The sequence below is a fragment of the Cottoperca gobio genome, chromosome 14 (assembly GCF_900634415.1).
Source record: "Cottoperca gobio chromosome 14, fCotGob3.1, whole genome shotgun sequence".
In the NCBI taxonomy this organism is placed as follows: Eukaryota; Metazoa; Chordata; class Actinopteri; order Perciformes; family Bovichtidae; genus Cottoperca; species Cottoperca gobio.
The window spans coordinates 7,903,082-7,921,574 of record NC_041368.1 but is presented as its reverse complement, the minus strand read 5'-3'; the positions used below and the strand labels follow the sequence as shown (position 1 = coordinate 7,921,574).

General features: G+C 40.9%; 1 protein-coding gene across 4 annotated transcripts in view; it reads left to right on the top strand.

Moving 5' to 3' along the window:
- The first annotated feature begins 797 nt into the window (after positions 1-797).
- Positions 798-18,493, top strand: part of ltbp3 (latent transforming growth factor beta binding protein 3) — a 33,384-nt gene continuing 15,688 nt past the window's right edge. For 2 of the 4 annotated variants that reach the window (XM_029448838.1, XM_029448837.1), the window contains exons 1-4: positions 2,055-2,614; positions 16,207-16,473; positions 16,600-16,763; positions 16,857-16,962. In XM_029448838.1, coding sequence (XP_029304698.1) covers positions 2,377-2,614; positions 16,207-16,473; positions 16,600-16,763; positions 16,857-16,962 — 775 coding nt within the window. In that variant the 5' untranslated portion in view covers positions 2,055-2,376. Of the gene's footprint in view, positions 843-2,053; positions 2,615-16,206; positions 16,474-16,599; positions 16,764-16,856; positions 16,963-18,493 lie in introns of those variants that run through there. The other 2 variants (XM_029448840.1, XM_029448839.1) reach the window with 2 other exon arrangements.

The following is an 18,493-nucleotide window of genomic DNA, read 5'->3' as shown; positions in this document are numbered from 1 at the left end:
ATGAAGTCGTTTTTGAACCATTCTTAGTCTGGCCCCTCGCCTGAGACCAATTTGCCTTGGGAGACCCTACCAGGAGCACTAGGCTCCAGACAACACAGCTCTTAGGTTCATAGGGACACACAAACCTCTCCACCACGATAAGGTGATGGTTCCCGAGAGAAACTGATATTTAAATGTCTTTAAATACACATTAACAAGAATCCAACATATTGTGGCGAATGGATAAATGGAGGCAGAAGACATTATCTTTTAGTCAGCAATGCACACATTCAGTATTAATTGAATATCTTAGTATTGAATGCACAATAACAGGGTAGCTATGTTTATACATGGCACGAGGCCCAATTTAATATAAAACACAATGTTATACAATATATATAGTAGGGGGTCCCTGCTCCATCTCTCCATCAGTTTGGGCCTGAAAAACGTTGAAGACCCCTGATATATACTATAACACCCATAGGGGCCATTTGTTGTATAGTGAGTACTTATATTAGGTTTAAGTAATCACCCTCAGATGAACACATTTCCTTCTCTCTGTTAACAGCTGGTTTTATCTTCAGCTCGTGTAGCACGGCTGCTTATTTCTACCGTTTGTCATCATTGTCTGTTGAAAGAGGGACATTAAAGTTTCCGTTTTTAAAAGGGAAGTAATTATATTGTACTAATGATATTACTCAGGAAATGGTTCATGTGTGACCTACAATGCATTTGCATTCTGTGAATGTGTTTCTTGGCAGCCGATGATGCAGTGATGGCGAGTCACAGAGGCAGAAGAGAAATGTGAGAGCGGCCTGTGAACTCTCTGTAGGCCCATGCAGTCATTTCCTCAGCGACTGAAGGTAAACACTCACTTTTTGGAGAGGAAGTGACTCGACCCCTCTCTCTCTCTCTCTTTCTCTCTTCTCTCTCTCTCTCTCTCTCTCTCTCTCTCTCACCCCTTTGCCCGTGTGACCCCAAACACAGGCTGGCCCCTGTGATTCTTACGTCGTGTGCTTGATCTGCATGCTGACTTTTCCCAGGCATAAGAGTCACACTTTAACATATGACTGGAATGACGTGAAGTGTTTGAGAGGGCTTGCTTCTGAATTATAAAATATTATGATACTTGACCTTATGAGTCATTATAAAATGTGTAATAATTATTGTTATAAAGCATTAATAATACAGTACTATAAACATTATAGAAAGTGTTACCCTTAAAACTTTTATTTAGGGGATCTTTAGTGCAGAACCTTTGGTTTAAGTTTGGTATTTTTCTATTGTGGCTTTTTCTTAAATAAAACATTTGAGCACTTTGTCAAACATCAGAAAAAACAAAGTGATCCCGTCTTTGATTTGACTTGTTGAAAAGGACAACACAAATCATTGTTTTGTGGATTGCCATGGTGAACCTACAATTTGTACATTAGAGTGTGAAACCTGGGATAGATAAACTGATATAAACTGACCTGTGAAACTCCTCACATCATGTAACACACATCTGTAAAGCTGTAGTGCAGATGTCACATATTTCTCTCTCTAATGGAATAGCTAAAACGATCATGAGACAAAAACCAGATGTCCACCTATAGCTGCATCCTTACAGGTGGAGTAACTCCTGATGCTGACCTCAGAGTGAACCTGATGAACCTGATGAAAATGACCATGTTTTCTAGTAGGAAATACAGAAATGATGCAGGTCTAGTCGTAAATAAAGAGATGTTGCTTATATGAGAGTGTCATTTTTATATTTTTATACATCAGAAACTTACCAAACGCAAAGAAATGTTTTTTTGTTGTTGCATTTTTTTAATTCTCAGAGTGACACACACAGCTGTGCAGCTTTGATTTGCAGAGTGGGGGTCTGCACGAGAGGAGTGGAGGGGGTGTTAGTAAGTAGGGAGAAATAACCAACAAGGAAACCACTTTCAGCTTTGCTCCTGCACCGCCTGGCTGGCCCTCTGCCAGGTTTCTCCAGAGAGGGTTGGCTCACCCCTTCTCCTCTCCTCCCTTCTTTCTCTCCCAAACCCACATACGCACTCTCTCCAACTCTCCAAAGCAACAGGCGAGAAGAAGGAAGGAGCGACAAAAGCGAAGGGCAACTTAAAAAAAAAAAACTACAGCAACAAAGGAAACAAGAAACTTCTTAAAGATGTCAAGAGTGTCGGTTTTGCTGACGGATCATTTGGGTACGCGAGGGAAGTGATTTTTTTATTTTATTTTTCCTTAAGGAGAAAACAGGAGGGGAGGACGCGCTTTTTTCTTTTTCTTTTTTTTTTAACCACCGTATGAGACGTCAAAAGTCTGCCCCGGTTTACAAAGCAGGCGCTTCTGAACTGGAGCTTGTGATTTAATGTCCCCGGGTCTCTGTGGAGGGCAGTGAAGGATGCCAGGATGCCCACTCTGATCGCCCATCTGCTTGTCATCTGGCTGAGCGTCCACAGGCTGGTGTGGTGCACGGAGCGCTCCTCCACACGGGAGCGCTTCAAGGTGGTCATCGCTCCTCTCATCTGCAAGCGGATCTGTTTGAAGGGACAGTGTCAGGATACCTGCGAGCAGGGCAACAACACCACGCTGATCGCGGAGAACGGGCAGGCGGCCGACACGCTCATCGGACAGGGCTTCAGGGTCGGTGAGTGAAACAATGCTGTTTATTTACGAGGGGATATAATTAGGCCGCTGCGATTAACTAATAGTGCTGCTCTGACCTCTGGATTTAGTTTCGCCTCTATGGAGGCTTTGGAGAGGTGAGGGAGGGCTGCTTAGTTGCTCACACATTTCCTTTTTTTTTTATATGGCTGTATCTGTAAATCTATTGTATAAAAACGTTATCCGACTCTAACTCTAGTTGTTTTGCAGTATTTAGTAGTATTCCAGACATTATTCTGGGACAATATACTTAGAATTGTTATTTTGGACAATAAAAGTTCCAATTACTACCACAAAACTCCAAAAAATGCTTAAAATGGGCCCAGTTATTACAAGTCAGTGGTGGAAAAAGTATTAAGAACAAATGCTTATTTAAGTAAAAAGGAACGCTTTACTCCATTGCAAGGAAAAGTCCTAACAGGAAAATATCCTACAGTAGTATAAAAAAAAAAGCAAAAGTATTGCAGATTGACCCCTTTCAGTGTCTTCCAGTAGGCTGCTAGATTGTTGATAAAGTACAGCTGGTCCAGGTGCTTAGTCCAACATTTAATATGTATAGGTATTTAAATATGTAACAATTCAATGTAATTGGTTTATAAAATGTTAATCAGTGTTTCCCAAAATCCCAAGATGACATCCCCAAATGTCTGGTTTTGTCCACAACAAATACATTCAGTTTACTGTCATAGAGGAGAAGAGAAACCAGGAATATATATATATATATATATATATATATATATATATATATATATATATATATATATATATATATATATATATATATATATTAGAAGAGAATTCCGACTTTTACTGTGTCACAAAATTATACTTAAGGACAGTACTTGACAAGTATAACTGATTAATTCAGGCTTTTGTTCCCTTAAAAGTTGTCATCTTCTTCATAGCTTACATCAATTTGACACCACCTCTCAATCCTCCATGAATACATGTCATTAAGATTTATGCCAAGTGGGTATAAACTCTGCTCCGCAAATAAATAGGTGGCTAAGGCGAGGTGAGCTGGGTTTACCCTCCACTGCGTCCCTTGAAAATGTTTCCATATTACACTTTAATTACTGAGGCATGGCTCATTACATAGCATATAAATGTACTCTTTAAGATCTATACTTCCCCCCCCTCCAGACTCCAGTGTCTGGTTGGCATGAGTGGAGCCTTTCTGCGCCATATCAGATCAGCTGTGGTGAGACGTGGAGCCTTGCAGTCTCCAGCCCAGAGCTGGATTTCACTGCTCGACTTTTTCTCCTACTGGCTCAGTGTAGAGAATAAGATACTAAACAAGAAAATTACACGTGGATCGATCATCTGAGTCGGTTTCAGCGACATATCTGGGGTGGACAGTGGAGTCATTTCTCTCTTTATTTCAGCAGATGTTAACCCCCTTTTCACCAACATTGATATAGACTCCATATAAAGCTGTAGCACTGGTCTAAAATAATGAATTACAGATAACAGCTGCGTAATGTGATCATGCAACAGCATCACACTTCAAAACAACTTGTTTTTTCTCCTAAATTCTCGGTGGTAATTTCGTCCAGAGTTTACCGGCCGTTCTGGATGCTTACACATGTTTGGATTTTAAAGGAGAAGCCAAGATGCTGTACTACTAAGTGAAAAATTGCCTTTTATTCATCTGTGGCTGTGGAAATCCAATATTGAAATCTGTAAGAATAAATCATCAGCAAGTTATTGTGGAGAAGTTACAGAGTTGTTGATGCTTTCTACACACAATTCTTTCCGATGTAGCCTCTCTAGCTGTTTTCATTGGTTTTCCCAAGTGGAAGTAAGGGGGCTGTATTTAATCGAGGTCAAGTGAATCCTACGTTTAGCGCCCTGACAGAATTCTTCCTCCTTGACACCATGCAGTGCCGTGGAGTCCGAAAGTTGGCTCGGCCACCAGTGCTCCCTCATCTCCCCCAATTTCTTTGTGGTGCGTCACGTTTTTATGCTTCTGTGTCAAATAATTCAAGAGCAACATTTCAGATTCCTGGAATACCTCATGCTGCTTCACATTTGGTCTAGATAGTGAGGCTCTACAGTCGCCTGTCTCCTGGGTTTCACAGGCAAAGCATCTGAAAAGATGTTAACTGAGTGTTTGAGTTTTTTGTGGAAAGGGGATAGAGCGTTCATCTTGGAGAGGAGATGTGTGTTGTTCAGTATGAGGGCAGGAATGTGGTGTGGACAAGTGGAAATTTCTCTCTCCCGTGTTAAAACGGCCATGGCTGTAGCAGCAACAATATGAAGACTTTTCCATATTTGAGCTGTTGTGACGCCAGCACAGCGAGCCCCAATATGAGTAAACCTTTCCTCAAAAGAAATGTAGTTCCTGTCAGTGTGTGGAAGTGCAGGAATACGTTTTTAGTGCGTGTTCTTCAATGTGTTCGAGGTTTTTCAGTCGTTTTAGTAGTGATCTCGGATTTCTGCCAACTGATAAACACTTTTTTATGGCCATTTCTTCAAAAGTAAGAGAGAGAGAACGTTCATCCGGCAGGTTGACATGATGAAGTGACTGAAAGTCCGGGGATAAGAAACTGGGGATATTGCTGTTACATGGTATACATCTGCTACAAAACTTGTATTTTAAATCCTAACATGTTTACAAGATCATAAATAAGTGGAGAACATGTCAGAGGTTTCTGCTTCCAAGAAATAGTTTTGACTTTGTTCACTATTTCTAACCAGCTGTCGAAAAACACATTCTGTTTACAGTGATATGAAATAGAGAAAAACAAGCAAATTCCAGATTTAATGATTGATATTTTAACTATGCCGTGTGCTCCACCTTTTTGGTCCAAACTGAAATATCTCAATAACTATTAGATGGATTGTCATTAAGTTTTCTACAGACTATTGGTCGACTGATATGGGTTTTACAATGACCGGTGCCGATATTTAGAGAGCTGGGCGGCTGATGGCCGACATATGATCCCTTTACATTGCTGTATTTTATAAAAAAATTACATCTAATAAAATACAACACCTTTTTGTAATAATTACAAATAGACAGAAAATTGCCAAACTTAAATGAACATTTATTTAACACTGATATTGTGTGAATTGTCTTTGTTTGCTTAAGTAGATCTGCACTCTGTGTGCAGTACACTTATTTTAAACTAAAACAAATGATCAACTAAATAAATGCCCACAGGTAAAAAAACCTAAAAAAAAACTTCTTGTGAATGAAAAATAATTAAAGAGTTTTAGTACACAGCAGCAGATAGCAGCATCTCATTGTTTCTGAGAGACAACAACATTTTGTAAACCTAAACAGAAAATAAGTAAACAATGTTAGTGTAGTGGTCTACATTTGCCGAAGCCTACTATCTCAAAATGGCATTAATCGGTCTACCACTAGTACAGACATTCATGGTACCCAGATGATTAATCTTAAGGACTCCCCTGACTGGCGGCTCTTTAGCACTTTATTACCTATTTTAGAGTTTTTACACACAGACAGTGCGAGATTATAAAATATCTATTGGTCTATTTTATATACAGTGTACAGCATACATCGCAGCATAATCATTATTTTACACATATTCTCTGAGCTCTAGCATACACTGCAAATACTTTACTGTATACTTTCTCATTCGCAAGTGAACCCTTACTCAACATATTTAATCTGCATCGCTGCAATGAAGGTAAAATATGCTCAATATGCTCTGGTCATATGTTTACCAGGGAATCCACATGTCATTAATATGGCTATATTTCAAAGCACACATCCTAAAACTGATGAAAGCATGGAAACTTGAAAGCCTCCCAGGCTTGTTGGCAGGCAGAGAAAAGTTGGTGTTTACAGCTTGATATGACTTTTTCTTGGATTCTACATCGTATCTATGTAAGTAATCATCGGGCTCTGCGGGGGCAGTGTCCTCGTTTATGTTAGGAATAAAAAGAATGATCTTGAGGCACGGGTTGCAAGTTAGTAAATCACAAATTTATAAAAACCTTGAATGAACCTTGCATGCATCCCATCACATGTCCTCTTCCATGTCTCGATGGAAGCTCAACCTGTTTTCCGGCAGATGAAGACTGTCTTTGTAATTATCTCCATGTGTTTGGCTGACAAAATGTCCAACTGCCAACTCATTTTCTTTTTTAATCCTCAGCACTTTGAAAGCTTGGTGTAAATTGCAGGATATGGTGAAGTAGAGAAGGTGCTATTTTTGTGCCTTGGAGACTGAATGTTTTTGTTTATGTGTGTGCATCCGCCTCACACTTTGTCCACTTGTGAAAGGAAGAGTCATATTTTCAAAGATATCCTTTCAAAATAAAGTGGTTACATAAAAATCAGTATCTGTGCACATGCCTTGGTGTTTTTTCCAACAAGAATTAGTCAAATGTTTTCTTTCCATTGCTAGCAGAGAGGCATCACAACTATCAGCGTTACTGAAAGCAGCTGCTCGGCTCCCAGACTGCCCTCTGAGTCTCGTTTCTCATCTGCATCTCAGCAGCATCTCCTTTATCAGGCCTCGAGACGTCCAGGCTACTCTAGATTCTCATCTTTTCTAGAATAACTAAAAGCACAGAGCCTCATGTTGCACAGGAAGTGGTCTTATCATATCCCAGTCTGTGCCCCCCCCCCCCCCCCCCTATAATGGGCAGCATGAGAAGTGGTTATGGCTATTTCAGGATTTCCCATGTGGTTCTTTATTTAGAGTAAAGTGACAGTAGTAGCCCTGTGGTTTGTTTTGGTTTTCCTTTGGCATGGGTCAGAGGTCCATGGGAGCCTGAAAATGAAGACAAGTCAGTCAAATACAATAGACAGAGCCGGTTCTGCTTTCTCTCTATTTGTGAGGTGAGTTTATTTTACCTTTCAAAGCCCTCTGCTCTTCCCCACATACTCTTCTTTCTCTCATGCCAGAATTTGGAGAAGGCGGTCTAACACGGACAACCAAAAACCTGCAGCACTCTGTATTCTTGCCACAGGCTGGACTGAACTCAGAGGCGAAGCTGGGCCCGGCTCCCATACTCACACCCTCCAAACACAAACACATGTGTGTGGGAATCTCATGCACATTTATTTGCTCCTCATTAATTACGAAAGCTTCTTCCTTTTGATAATATGTTAATTTATCACGTGACCATTACCTCTTGTCAAGGGTGAGCTTTAATATTTATGGCTGTACATTCTGTCACCTATCCCTTTCTATTTATGCATGTTATGAAAATAACACAAGGTTATTTGGGAAAGCGGACACTATCACTATGTAGACAAACTATAAATGCTTGCAAGGTGCATGAATATGAACATTACCATATTGTATGTATTATTAGATTAGACTAATCTTTTTGTCTCTAGGTACTATTTACGGGATAGTCTGGAAGTGAAACCTTAAAAACATGGTATCTCCCTCGCTACTGCCAAGCAGTCTGACATACGTATGATAGATATATGAAAACGTGTTGTTAAAATGATTGAATCCAGTCACTTCTGTCAGGATTGCACCACAGCACTCATTTGGAGAGATAACCAGATGATGTGAGCAGAAGTTTCACTTTCACTTTTTGAAAAAATAAATAAAATAAAGTTAGGAAAACAAAGCAGCAATTTGCTGTTTTTTGTAATGTCACAAGGAAACTGTGTGTGTGTGTGTGTGTGTGTGTGTGTGTGTGTGTTTGCTGCTCAAAAGAAGTGTACTGAACCCAGCTCAAACAAACAGCCTTCTTTGCCATCTTTAACACTCTCCTCCCATTTGCTTAGCGAGGGGGAGAAACGGAGCAGTTATTTAAAGCCGTGCATAGGAATGCGAGCACTAGGGACTGCACCCACACCATGCAGGACCCTGTAGCTGTAGCGATTAGCCAGGGTAAACAGAAAAACACGGCCTCTGCCAGCGCAGCCTGCCGCCATGGCCTGAGACTGTGCTGCCTACAGACATTACCTGCCACGCGCTCCAGTGCTGAACGCTGAGTATCCCGCAGGGCAGGTATCTGACATAATCTCAGCAGAGCAGTGTCAGCACTCCTCTACCTGCCTGCCCTCCGGTCCCTATAGCCGAAGCTTTTAGTCACTCATTATATGACATCATCCCTATCTGTGCCAAGATCCTGTCTGAGTCTCTGGCTCTCTTTCCACAAACATCTCTACCATAGAGGAGTGACAGTGTAACGCTGGACTCGTGCCCACCCAAAGAGCTATGGAAACCACACCACATATTTCCATGACATTTAAAAATCACATTGTGCAAGGCAGAGTTTGATTTAGATTTGGATAATTGTGAAAACCTCCTTACTCAGATCTAATCTTCCTGATGATGGCTGCTTTGGTTTCTCAGGAGTCTGCTCATCGTCCAGTTTCTCTTAAGGTTAACAAACTGTTGTTTTGGTTTTACCGTGAGAGGTAATGATTGCCTTTGGTGACAGTGGTCGACTCTGGCAAAGGGCAGCACTATTGTTTGGATAGCTGAGGTCGCTCAGCTTTCTGGGGGTTGTCGGAGCGCAGAGAATTATGTCATTTACTCCCAACGTCTGGCTCAGCTGCAAGAGTCTGACCCACTCCATGCATCGCTCTTTCTCACTCGGTGTGGTATGTGGTCTCACAGTGCCAGTTGATGGTAGGCGTATTTGGGGATGCGGTTTCCTGCACTGGAGCTGATGGTAAAGGGAAGCACGTCATATGATGATAGCCATTCTCTTTTTAAACGGAGGCTCTAGCAGCAAAGTGTGTACCGTTTTTGGGACCCACTGTTGTTTAGTCACGCTTCTCTCAGGTCATTAAAGATGCCGTTGGATAGTAGCATAGGTTGTATATAAAAAGTGGACATAGTCACCGTGACGTCACCCATTGGTTTGTGGACTACGGTTTGGAGAATTGAGTTTGGCAATTTGGCCGTCGCCATTTTGGTTTTTGGAGAGTGGAGCTAAGTACAACCAAAGTTATTTTTAGGCGACCAAATGTTACAATTAACTTTCATGAACTGTAAACACACTGTGAAAAAGTCTAAATTCTAAGACGAGAACTCAGAGCGCACCCAAAACCGGACAACACTGTGGTAGCAACTTGTCAATTACAAGTTAGCCCCTCCCTAAAGCATACGTTGCTTCATTGTCTAATTTCCGGAAAATGGGACCATCATTTACAAAATCATGCTGTTTTGAAGAAGACTTGAAAAACGTTTACTGGGATAATAAGTCTATTGAGAAGTCGGGTCATTTTCTCATAGACTTCTATACAATCTGACTTCTTTTTTTTGCTAACCAGTGGAGTCGCCCCTTGCTGGATATTAGAGAGAATGCAGGTTTAAGGTACTTCTGCATTGGACTAAATTTTCAGACCCGGAGGATGCCGCTTGAATAGTAGTAATATACTATATATATATATAATATAATATAATCAAATGTGTGTTATCTGAAAGGATCACTCATAGTGTCAAAGCCACTGAGAATTAACATCCACCACTTTAACTCTATGCAGCTTTTAGCTGCTAGTAACTAATTGTTTTTGATTTTCCAGGCTGGACACTGACAGTATGGTTGAGCCTCACTGCTCTCATACCTCATAATATTATTCCCATAGGTAGCCAATTCCAAGTTGGGTTTATGTTACATGCCCAGCAAAAAAGGCAGCTGGCAGAAATCATCAAATGGCTGGTGAAGAAAGTCGAGCTACTAGCTAAAGATCCAGATACTGTTGGTGAAAACCATACAAAAGATGTGAATATTGGATTTAAGGGCCAAAAAACTCTTCAGCTAATGATGCTCTTGTTCACTGAGTTACGCATAACAGTTTGACAGGCTGGCAGTATGTCAGGGTTGTGTCTTGAACTTGAGCAACTTTAGAGGAATAGTCGAGACTTAGATGATCGATACTACTCTCCTGGCAATAGTTATCTTAGCATAGCATAAAGAATGAAAAAAGCTAGCCTGGTTCGGTCTGAAGGTAACAAAATCCCCCCACATCTCTAAAGCTGTGGAATCACGACTCATTGTGTGTATTTCTGTATCAGCTGACACGACCATGAAAATGTTGACCAAGAACTGTTGTGGCATCCATTTTTAGATTTCAGAGTGGATTGAATTAGACTGGGACTGAATCATCGTGAAAGTGACTTGGTGAGCATCATCAGATAAATTGCTATTTGTGACTCCACCAGAGTATGACATGTTCAAAGAAAGGGACCGATCGGCCCATTGTAACATGTGTATGGTATGGTGGGAGATGATGTCTGCAGTAGTTTTCAGTTCAGCGAGTTGGGGAGCTTTTGAACTGTGGTTTGTAGGACTGTAATTTGTTGTTTCTGTGCTGGGAGGGTGCGGCTGCGGCTGAAAGGACGCTGTGGAGGGAGGGAGCTGAAGATGCGTCATCTCCAGACAGAGATGAGTGGGTGGGTGGGTGGTCACAGGGCACTCAGAGGGCAACCTTTCCTCTCTTTGTCTCTTTCTTTCTTCTTTCTTTCTTTCTTTCTTTCTTTCTTTCTTCTTTCTTTCTTCTTCTTTCTTTCTTTCTTATATGATATATGCGTAATTACGTTTCATAATGATCCGTAATTAAACATATATCCATGCCTGTACAAAGACATTTTTCTGTTCAGCTTGCAAAAAAAGAGGACAGACTAGTATAATTTTCCCACTACCAGTTAATACCTGTAATTTAAAAAATATGAAAAATGTTCGTCTGAGTATGTCTTTATGTGTTTACATGGACATACATAGTGTCTTTTGTGTTACACCAGGCCTGCTTACTCTGCAGTTGAGGAATGCACAGTATGTTTTTCTTTAAAGGAAAAAACAGTGTCTGGGAATCACAATAATCCCACTGAAACGTCACATTATTTTGTATTCTCTGGATTTTACATCTCTGCCTTATTTTGCTTCATTCCCTCACTTTCCCAGATGTATGATATACAGTGTATGACAAATATATGTTCCCTCTGCCATCTCATGCTGTGAGGAGATCTGTCTTTCTCCTCACGGAGTGAATCATGACCTTATGAGGAAGGAGCTCTCACTCGTCTGTCACATGAAACACTCTGACGAGAAGAGCTTGAAGACAAAGACCCCCCCCCCCCCCCCTTCTTTTTGTCTCGTTTTTCACTTCAGTTCGCTCTTGGAGTGAGTGCATCATGGGAAAATTATACACTTCATGGCTGTCTTGGAACGCACCTGTAGGCTGACGTTCAATATTAAATTAGGTTTCAGAGCTATGACAGCAAATGATAAAAGTCAACTTTGAATGTTCTCGCTGACTGGATCCATATAGTAAAATCAATTAAATGGCAGTGAAGTGTGTCTTCATTCAAAAGTAATTGAATCACTACTAAATGCAATATGTATCATCTTTAAATGGGATCCTGGATTGTTCATAGCTTCCTCCATTTTCTTTGTGGAAAATAAGGTTCATGATAACACAAATGCTTTACATACAAGTCCCTCATTCAGCCTGTTCATGCCTCACAGTCATTCAGACCACCAAATAACTCTTAGGTGCGTTTGATTTTTAATGACACACCACCTCTAGTCTCAGGAATGTGTTAGATCCATAAAGACAAAGGCGTGGTACAAAACCGAAGTCTGCTGCCTGTGAGACGCTAAGCTAACTGACGAGGAGAGTCAATGAGCAATTTCAGATCATAAATCCTGCTAATGAACTCTGAGGTGATGATTTAAAGGGAAAGTCCGCTGGAAAGTAAAATCCTTGTTATGATCTCAACTTTAAAGCGTTTTGCTCTTTTCAGTATGTAATGTGGTGCAGTCATCCAACCACAGCAGCTCTCCAGGAGACAGTACACCCTCCACTTAATAGCTCTCACACACACTGACGAACACACCCATTCACATATAAGATCTGCAGAAAACATTAGGCAGTGCATCGCCAATATATGGCTCGAGCGTAAATGAAGGAGGCAGATGTGAGGGAGAGCAGCCACTGTATGTTATTATATACAAATCATTCAGTCCTCCTGGAGCTCTGCAGACAAACAGACGTGACGGCTAATTTAAACAGAATCCAATAATCAGGATAATATAGGCATGAAGTGCAGTTGTATACAGTGAAGTGCACATTTTAATTTTTTGTGTATTTCGTAACAGCCATGAGCGTCATGTTACCAACGGGCAACTTCTGTGTATGAAAAGTGAAGCCAATGCGGAAGTGTCTTAAACCTGCATTCTTCCTAATGGCCAGCAGGGTGCGACTCCACTGGTTGCAAAAGGAAGTCGGATTGTATAGAAGACTATGAGAAAGTTTATGGTTTCAATTGCTAGTTTCAAGTCTTCTTCAATACAGCATGTTGTTCATTTAAAAAAACTATGTTCCCACTTGGAGTAAAATACACGGTAAAGCAGGGTATGCTGCTTTGTGATTGACAGGCCGGTACTACGGTGTTGTCCAGTGTGGGGGCTCTCCGTGTTTTCGTCTTAGAACTTAGTTAAGTTAATTGTAACATTTTGGTCGTCTAAAAAGGTCTTTCAGTTGTACTTTGCTCTACCCTCTTGTGCCTCTGGTTCCAAAAAAAACAAGATGGCGACTGCCAACGTGGTCCATTAACCCAAAGGTGACGTCACAGTGACAATGTCCACTTTTTACTCTATGGATGTTACCGAAGATCAATAAAATGCGTTCACACAAGATGTACATATGTTTTATTTGGGAAAAAGAGAGGAAGGGTATGATTTCGGTGCTCTGTATGTGTAGATATCCTGTGTTGATGTAATACAATCGGTTGGGATGGCAGAAAGAGGTGTGCTAGTAGTTGCAGCGCTTTATTGTACTTTGCACTGTGTGTTGCATGTCATCACATTGGCTTCATTTCTAATACTCATTCTCACGGCCCGCACCCCTGTCCCCACCCAGGAAATATTAGCTAAAATCTGGAATATGATTCCTCTCCTTCCCTTTGTGTTCATTAGCCTTGCATTGAACCTGAAGCTGCTTCATCAGAGTGCCGGTCTCATTCAGACACCTTCCCAGCCAGACGGGGCCTCAGCCCAGACTTTCTCTCCCGTCTCTGCGGGTTTAGATTGTGTAATCACGTTTGGAAAGAGGGTTTTTTTCCTGTCTGCAGTCCTAATTCTCAACCCCCGCATCTTTCCTCTTATTCTAAATCCAGTACTGAGTTGAAATCTGAACCCTGGAAACACGCTCTTAAGTTGAGTTTTCTGCCTCTACAGTCTGCACTGCTCTCCTTCTTTTTCTTGCCATGACTGAGCCTTCCTGCTCGATTCTGCATGTTGCTGCCTGCACTCAGTCCTAGCGGTTAAAGACCACTGTCACATGGTGTTAGGTAGTGGAAGGCTGCTTCTGAAGTATCCATGTTGCTTCAGATTTAAACATTTTACCTCACTAGTCGGGTGTTTCATTGATGTCCTTTAATTTCTCTGCCAGACTCTCACTACGCGAGGATGTCCCTGCTGTGTTTAAAGTGATCTAGTCCCCCAATTACGCCACAGCCCAGACTCCCTGGCAGTCCACACCTAAATACTTCCATGTGTGCACACTTGGCGCGGCAGCAGAAAGAGGCCTCCTCTCCTATTTCTCCTCTCCTCTCCTCTTTTACCTATCTGTCCTCTCCTCTTCTCCTCCGTCTTCCTATCCTTTCCTCTTTCAGAATGAGGTTTTGTGGCTCTGCAAAGTGTTCAAGCTCAAAGGTCACAGTTTGGCAGCTCCAAATGGCAACAAGTAGTGCCCGTTTCAATAGTCATGATCAAATCATGAGAGTAAACTACACAGAGCATGAGGGCCAGGTCGGTCTGTGATGCATTATATTGAGGAAAAAGTACAGTAGTAAGCCATACTTGCTTTCTTAAACGTACCTCTGTTCACAATACATTCTTGTCTTTAGTTGCTAAATTGCAATGCCGATAAATACCCGATACTCGCAGCAGAGTACTGGTAGTAATGGTAGTTATTGCTGTAGTCAGTTTAGTTGTAGTGGTTATATTTGAAGTAGTCATTGTTCAATGCATAGTAATTAACATATAACATTTTAATAACTGTGTTTTACATGTTACTTTGTTGTAAACCTCAGCACTGGGTTTAAAAAATGTAGCAATTGAGTAATGATACAGAGACTTGTATATTGTATAGGCTGTAACCCTCAATGTTAAGCAAGGTATTGACAAGGAGAAATAGGAATGTTTCTGTGCACTGAAAGACAACAACATGATGTTGAGCATGTATATTGTGTATATTTGAGAAGGAGGGTATGACTATATTGGATGTGTAATAGCTGGTAAAACACAATGAAAGAGTATTGCACTAAATGGATAACTGTTCCATAAGACAGAATAATGTGGAGTAGCTTGTTTTGTCCGATCAACAGTCCAACTTTGGGTATCTTTGCTTCAAGGAATGGTTTGACATTTAGGAAAATATGCAAATGTGCTTTCTAGTGGAGAGTTATATGAGAAGTTTAATACCAGTCTCATATTTGTTAAATATTAAGCTACAGCTTGACCTGAAGACTGGCAAGAGCTGGCGTGGCTCTGTCAAATTGTTACAAAATCTGGCTACCAGCACCTCTAAAGCGCACTAATACATACACGTAAACATCATATTTGTTTAATCCATACAAAAAAAATAAAAACTACAATTTGCAGCTTTCTGTGGATTATGTGCAGAATTATTTATTAAAATATTTATTAGATGATTATCAATCGATTAATCATTTCAGCTTTAATCAGATATTTACTGATTGAATTGTATTTTATTCTTACGTACATGGCCATTTTAAGATGTTCACTTTGGCTGCTTTGATTGAATGACAAAAACAAATGCTTATACATACATTCAAAGTAACGTATCAAAGTAACTTATCGAAACATATTTTTTCATAGTGATACTAGTTGATACTAGTGATACTAGTGATCATAATTCAGGGATATTGGCTCAAGTGTCCTAAATTTAGCCCTAGTATGTATAAGGAGTGCTGAGATGAAGTGGCCTACCTGACTGAACTTTCACTACTACTTCATTAGAGGTCATAGTACTAATAGTAGCATTGTTTGGTTTCAGTTTTCTCTCACATCTCTCCCAGGATTCATTACTTTCCTGCAGTTCTCCCAACAGAACCTGCTCGCGCTCCCTTTCCTCTGATTGTTCTATTGTGGGAATTTTCAAAAAACAACTGGACTTAACATAAACACAATGGGAGACCCAATAAAATGGCAGTGAATACCGCATATGCCATGAATCTCTCTCCAACCAGCGGCTTTCCCATAGATTTCAAGATGTCTTCCATATGTGAGAATAAAGCTGTTGAACAGATCCATGACTTTACCTGCTGCTGACTGGCTGGAGGGACCTGTTAGTACGTCAAGCTGATGTGACTTTTACAGTGATACAGCTCAACGTGAATATCATGCCGCAAACTGTCTGCCGTATTTATGTGATAAAACACTAAATCATCAGGCTCAGACTGACTGTGAGGTGATTGGATCCAAAATGAGCAATTCCAGTCTGATGAGACTCATGAATAACTCTCATTTTCTTTGTTTACTTATGTGTGTAAGCTTTTCTTCGTCCTCTCAACAGATGTGATTCATGGCTATGAACTCTTGACCCTCTGCCCGTCTCGGTATGACAACTCTACCCCTGTGTCTCTCTCTCTGCAGTTGTGTGTCCCCTGACGTGTATGAATGGAGGAGTATGCAGCTCGAGGAAGCACTGCCTGTGCCCGCCCGACTTCACCGGTCGGCTCTGCCAGTTTCCACTCCACCAGACGCAGCATGCTCAGGCGGCGCGGGGCAACATGCAGCCTGTCTACCCCATATCTTTGAAGCCAGACGGCCAGAAACTAGTGGAGCAATTAAGCATAGGGCGTACTCAGTTGACACAAACACGCTCAATCTTCACCCTACCCATGTCACACTCATCTGAAGGTATTCATCATTCACTACAGTTATTGTCGGAACTTTTGCATCTCTTTGTTGGTTTTGATTGATGGGGAAAGTATATATTTATGATGCATTTTGTTCCTCCAATGTCTTCTTTTTTTCTGTTTTTAGTGCAGTTTAATGTACGTGTTCACCACAGGCCAGACACCTCTGTAGTCATTCAACCTCTGGACCAATCAGATGTCAAGCCTCCTCACAAGACGGGGCCTCGTCTGATCCCCTCCAGACACAAACCAAAGGGACGCTGCTTCCAGGAGACCACACCCAAACAAGCTGTGAGTTTATGCTGCGGTGATGGACAATCCTGAAAACCTTTTTAGTTTTTATCATTTGCACTGATAACATTTCTCCGTCTCATCTCGCTTTAGTGCAACAGCACCCCGCTTCCTGTTCTGACCAATCAGGAGGATTGCTGCGGCAGTGTGGGGAATTCATGGGGACAAAACAAGTGTTATCAGTGCCCCAAACTACCAAGTGAGTTACAGTGCGCTTCAAGAAGTCTCTTCTGCTTCATTTGTTTTATCTTATTTCAATTTCAAGCTGCTCTGATTCACTTTGTCCTGCTTTGTAGATGCCACGTTTACTCTTATTTAGTTTTTTTATTCAGATTTGAAGGTGCAGCAAATTGTTTTCTCAAAGTAGTCCTTGGTAGATTTTTTAAATATCCTATCTACATCTTGTGTGTTCCTGGGAAGAAAGGATTGTTTTTTGAGCCAAAAATGTCAAGCATTCCCTGCAATTTATCCCTTCCACCTTATGAAATTATGGCCCTGGATTAAAACAATCACTTCATACCTCTATAAAAATGTGTACATGAAAGTTAGTGGTGAGGTGGGGTAGGGACTGTGTGAACGCTTGGGAAGGAGAAAAACGGAAGAAATTACGGGAATTACACAGACAGTGAGACAGAAAAAGAGAATGTGGAAAATAACCCTCTACTTGAGCTTGTTCCTATGGGCCTGCCCAGTGCAGGACTGTCATCACATTGCTGGAGATTGAATTTCAAGAAAATCTTGGCTACTCACGTTTTTCCACTCCGCTATTATTCCATCTCTCAGTTCTGACTCAGACAATGCGGCCTTTGACAAAACCTGATACTGTACGTCTGGTTAGTCTTTAGACAACTGGACTCCTGCCCGGGGTGCCGTCTGTTTTGTTACATTCATATCCATTTATAAGCTCCACGTTCTTTTTAAAAATGAAAATGGCAAAATTGAGCTGTGATCTTTCCCCCTCTTTTTATTGCGCTTTCAAAATGTTTGTGTGAGTGCAGTCTTCCCACAGCTCTCTAATAAAACCGCCTTACATGTTTTTACTCCCTCGTGGAAAGAAAGAACATTTTTCTGTGTGAGAGGTTAATTTAGTGTAAGAATAAGAACAAGAATAATGCATTGTTGGTTCAAACCTCATGAAAGACTTTTATATTCAGTGACGAGCTACATCTCATCAAAGGCCTCATAAAAAAAAAACTGTAATTACCAAAGAAGAAGAAAGGCAAAGAAAGAAGAAAAGGAAAATCTCTGTCCAATTTGTCCAATCATAAAATTGAACCAAATTGTTAAACACTCTTATTCGCTTTATGGGGCGAGAGTTAGATGAGGACATCGATACCACCCTCAGAAATGAGAGGAAGGTGGTATCAATGTTCTCATCTAATCTCCACGCCAGCAACTGACTAATTGTACTTCTCAAAATGTGAAACTTTTGCCTGTCAAAGTCGGCTCCAGTAGTTTCGACACTGTAACCGCATCATTTCAAAAAATACAAATGCCTCTATAATGTTTTGCCTCTATATTCCTTATACAATTGTTTTTCAGATTAATAATAATTCACATATCAAAGGAATAGTTTGACATTTTGGGAAATATTTACCTGCTTTCTTACCGTAAACCAAAACCTTTTTGCAATTTACACTTTTGTGGTTACACAGTCGGTTGTACAAATGAACAGTGACGGAAGTAGTTGTGAAGGATTTTCAAAAAGTGCTTGTGAGAGAGGTTGAAAC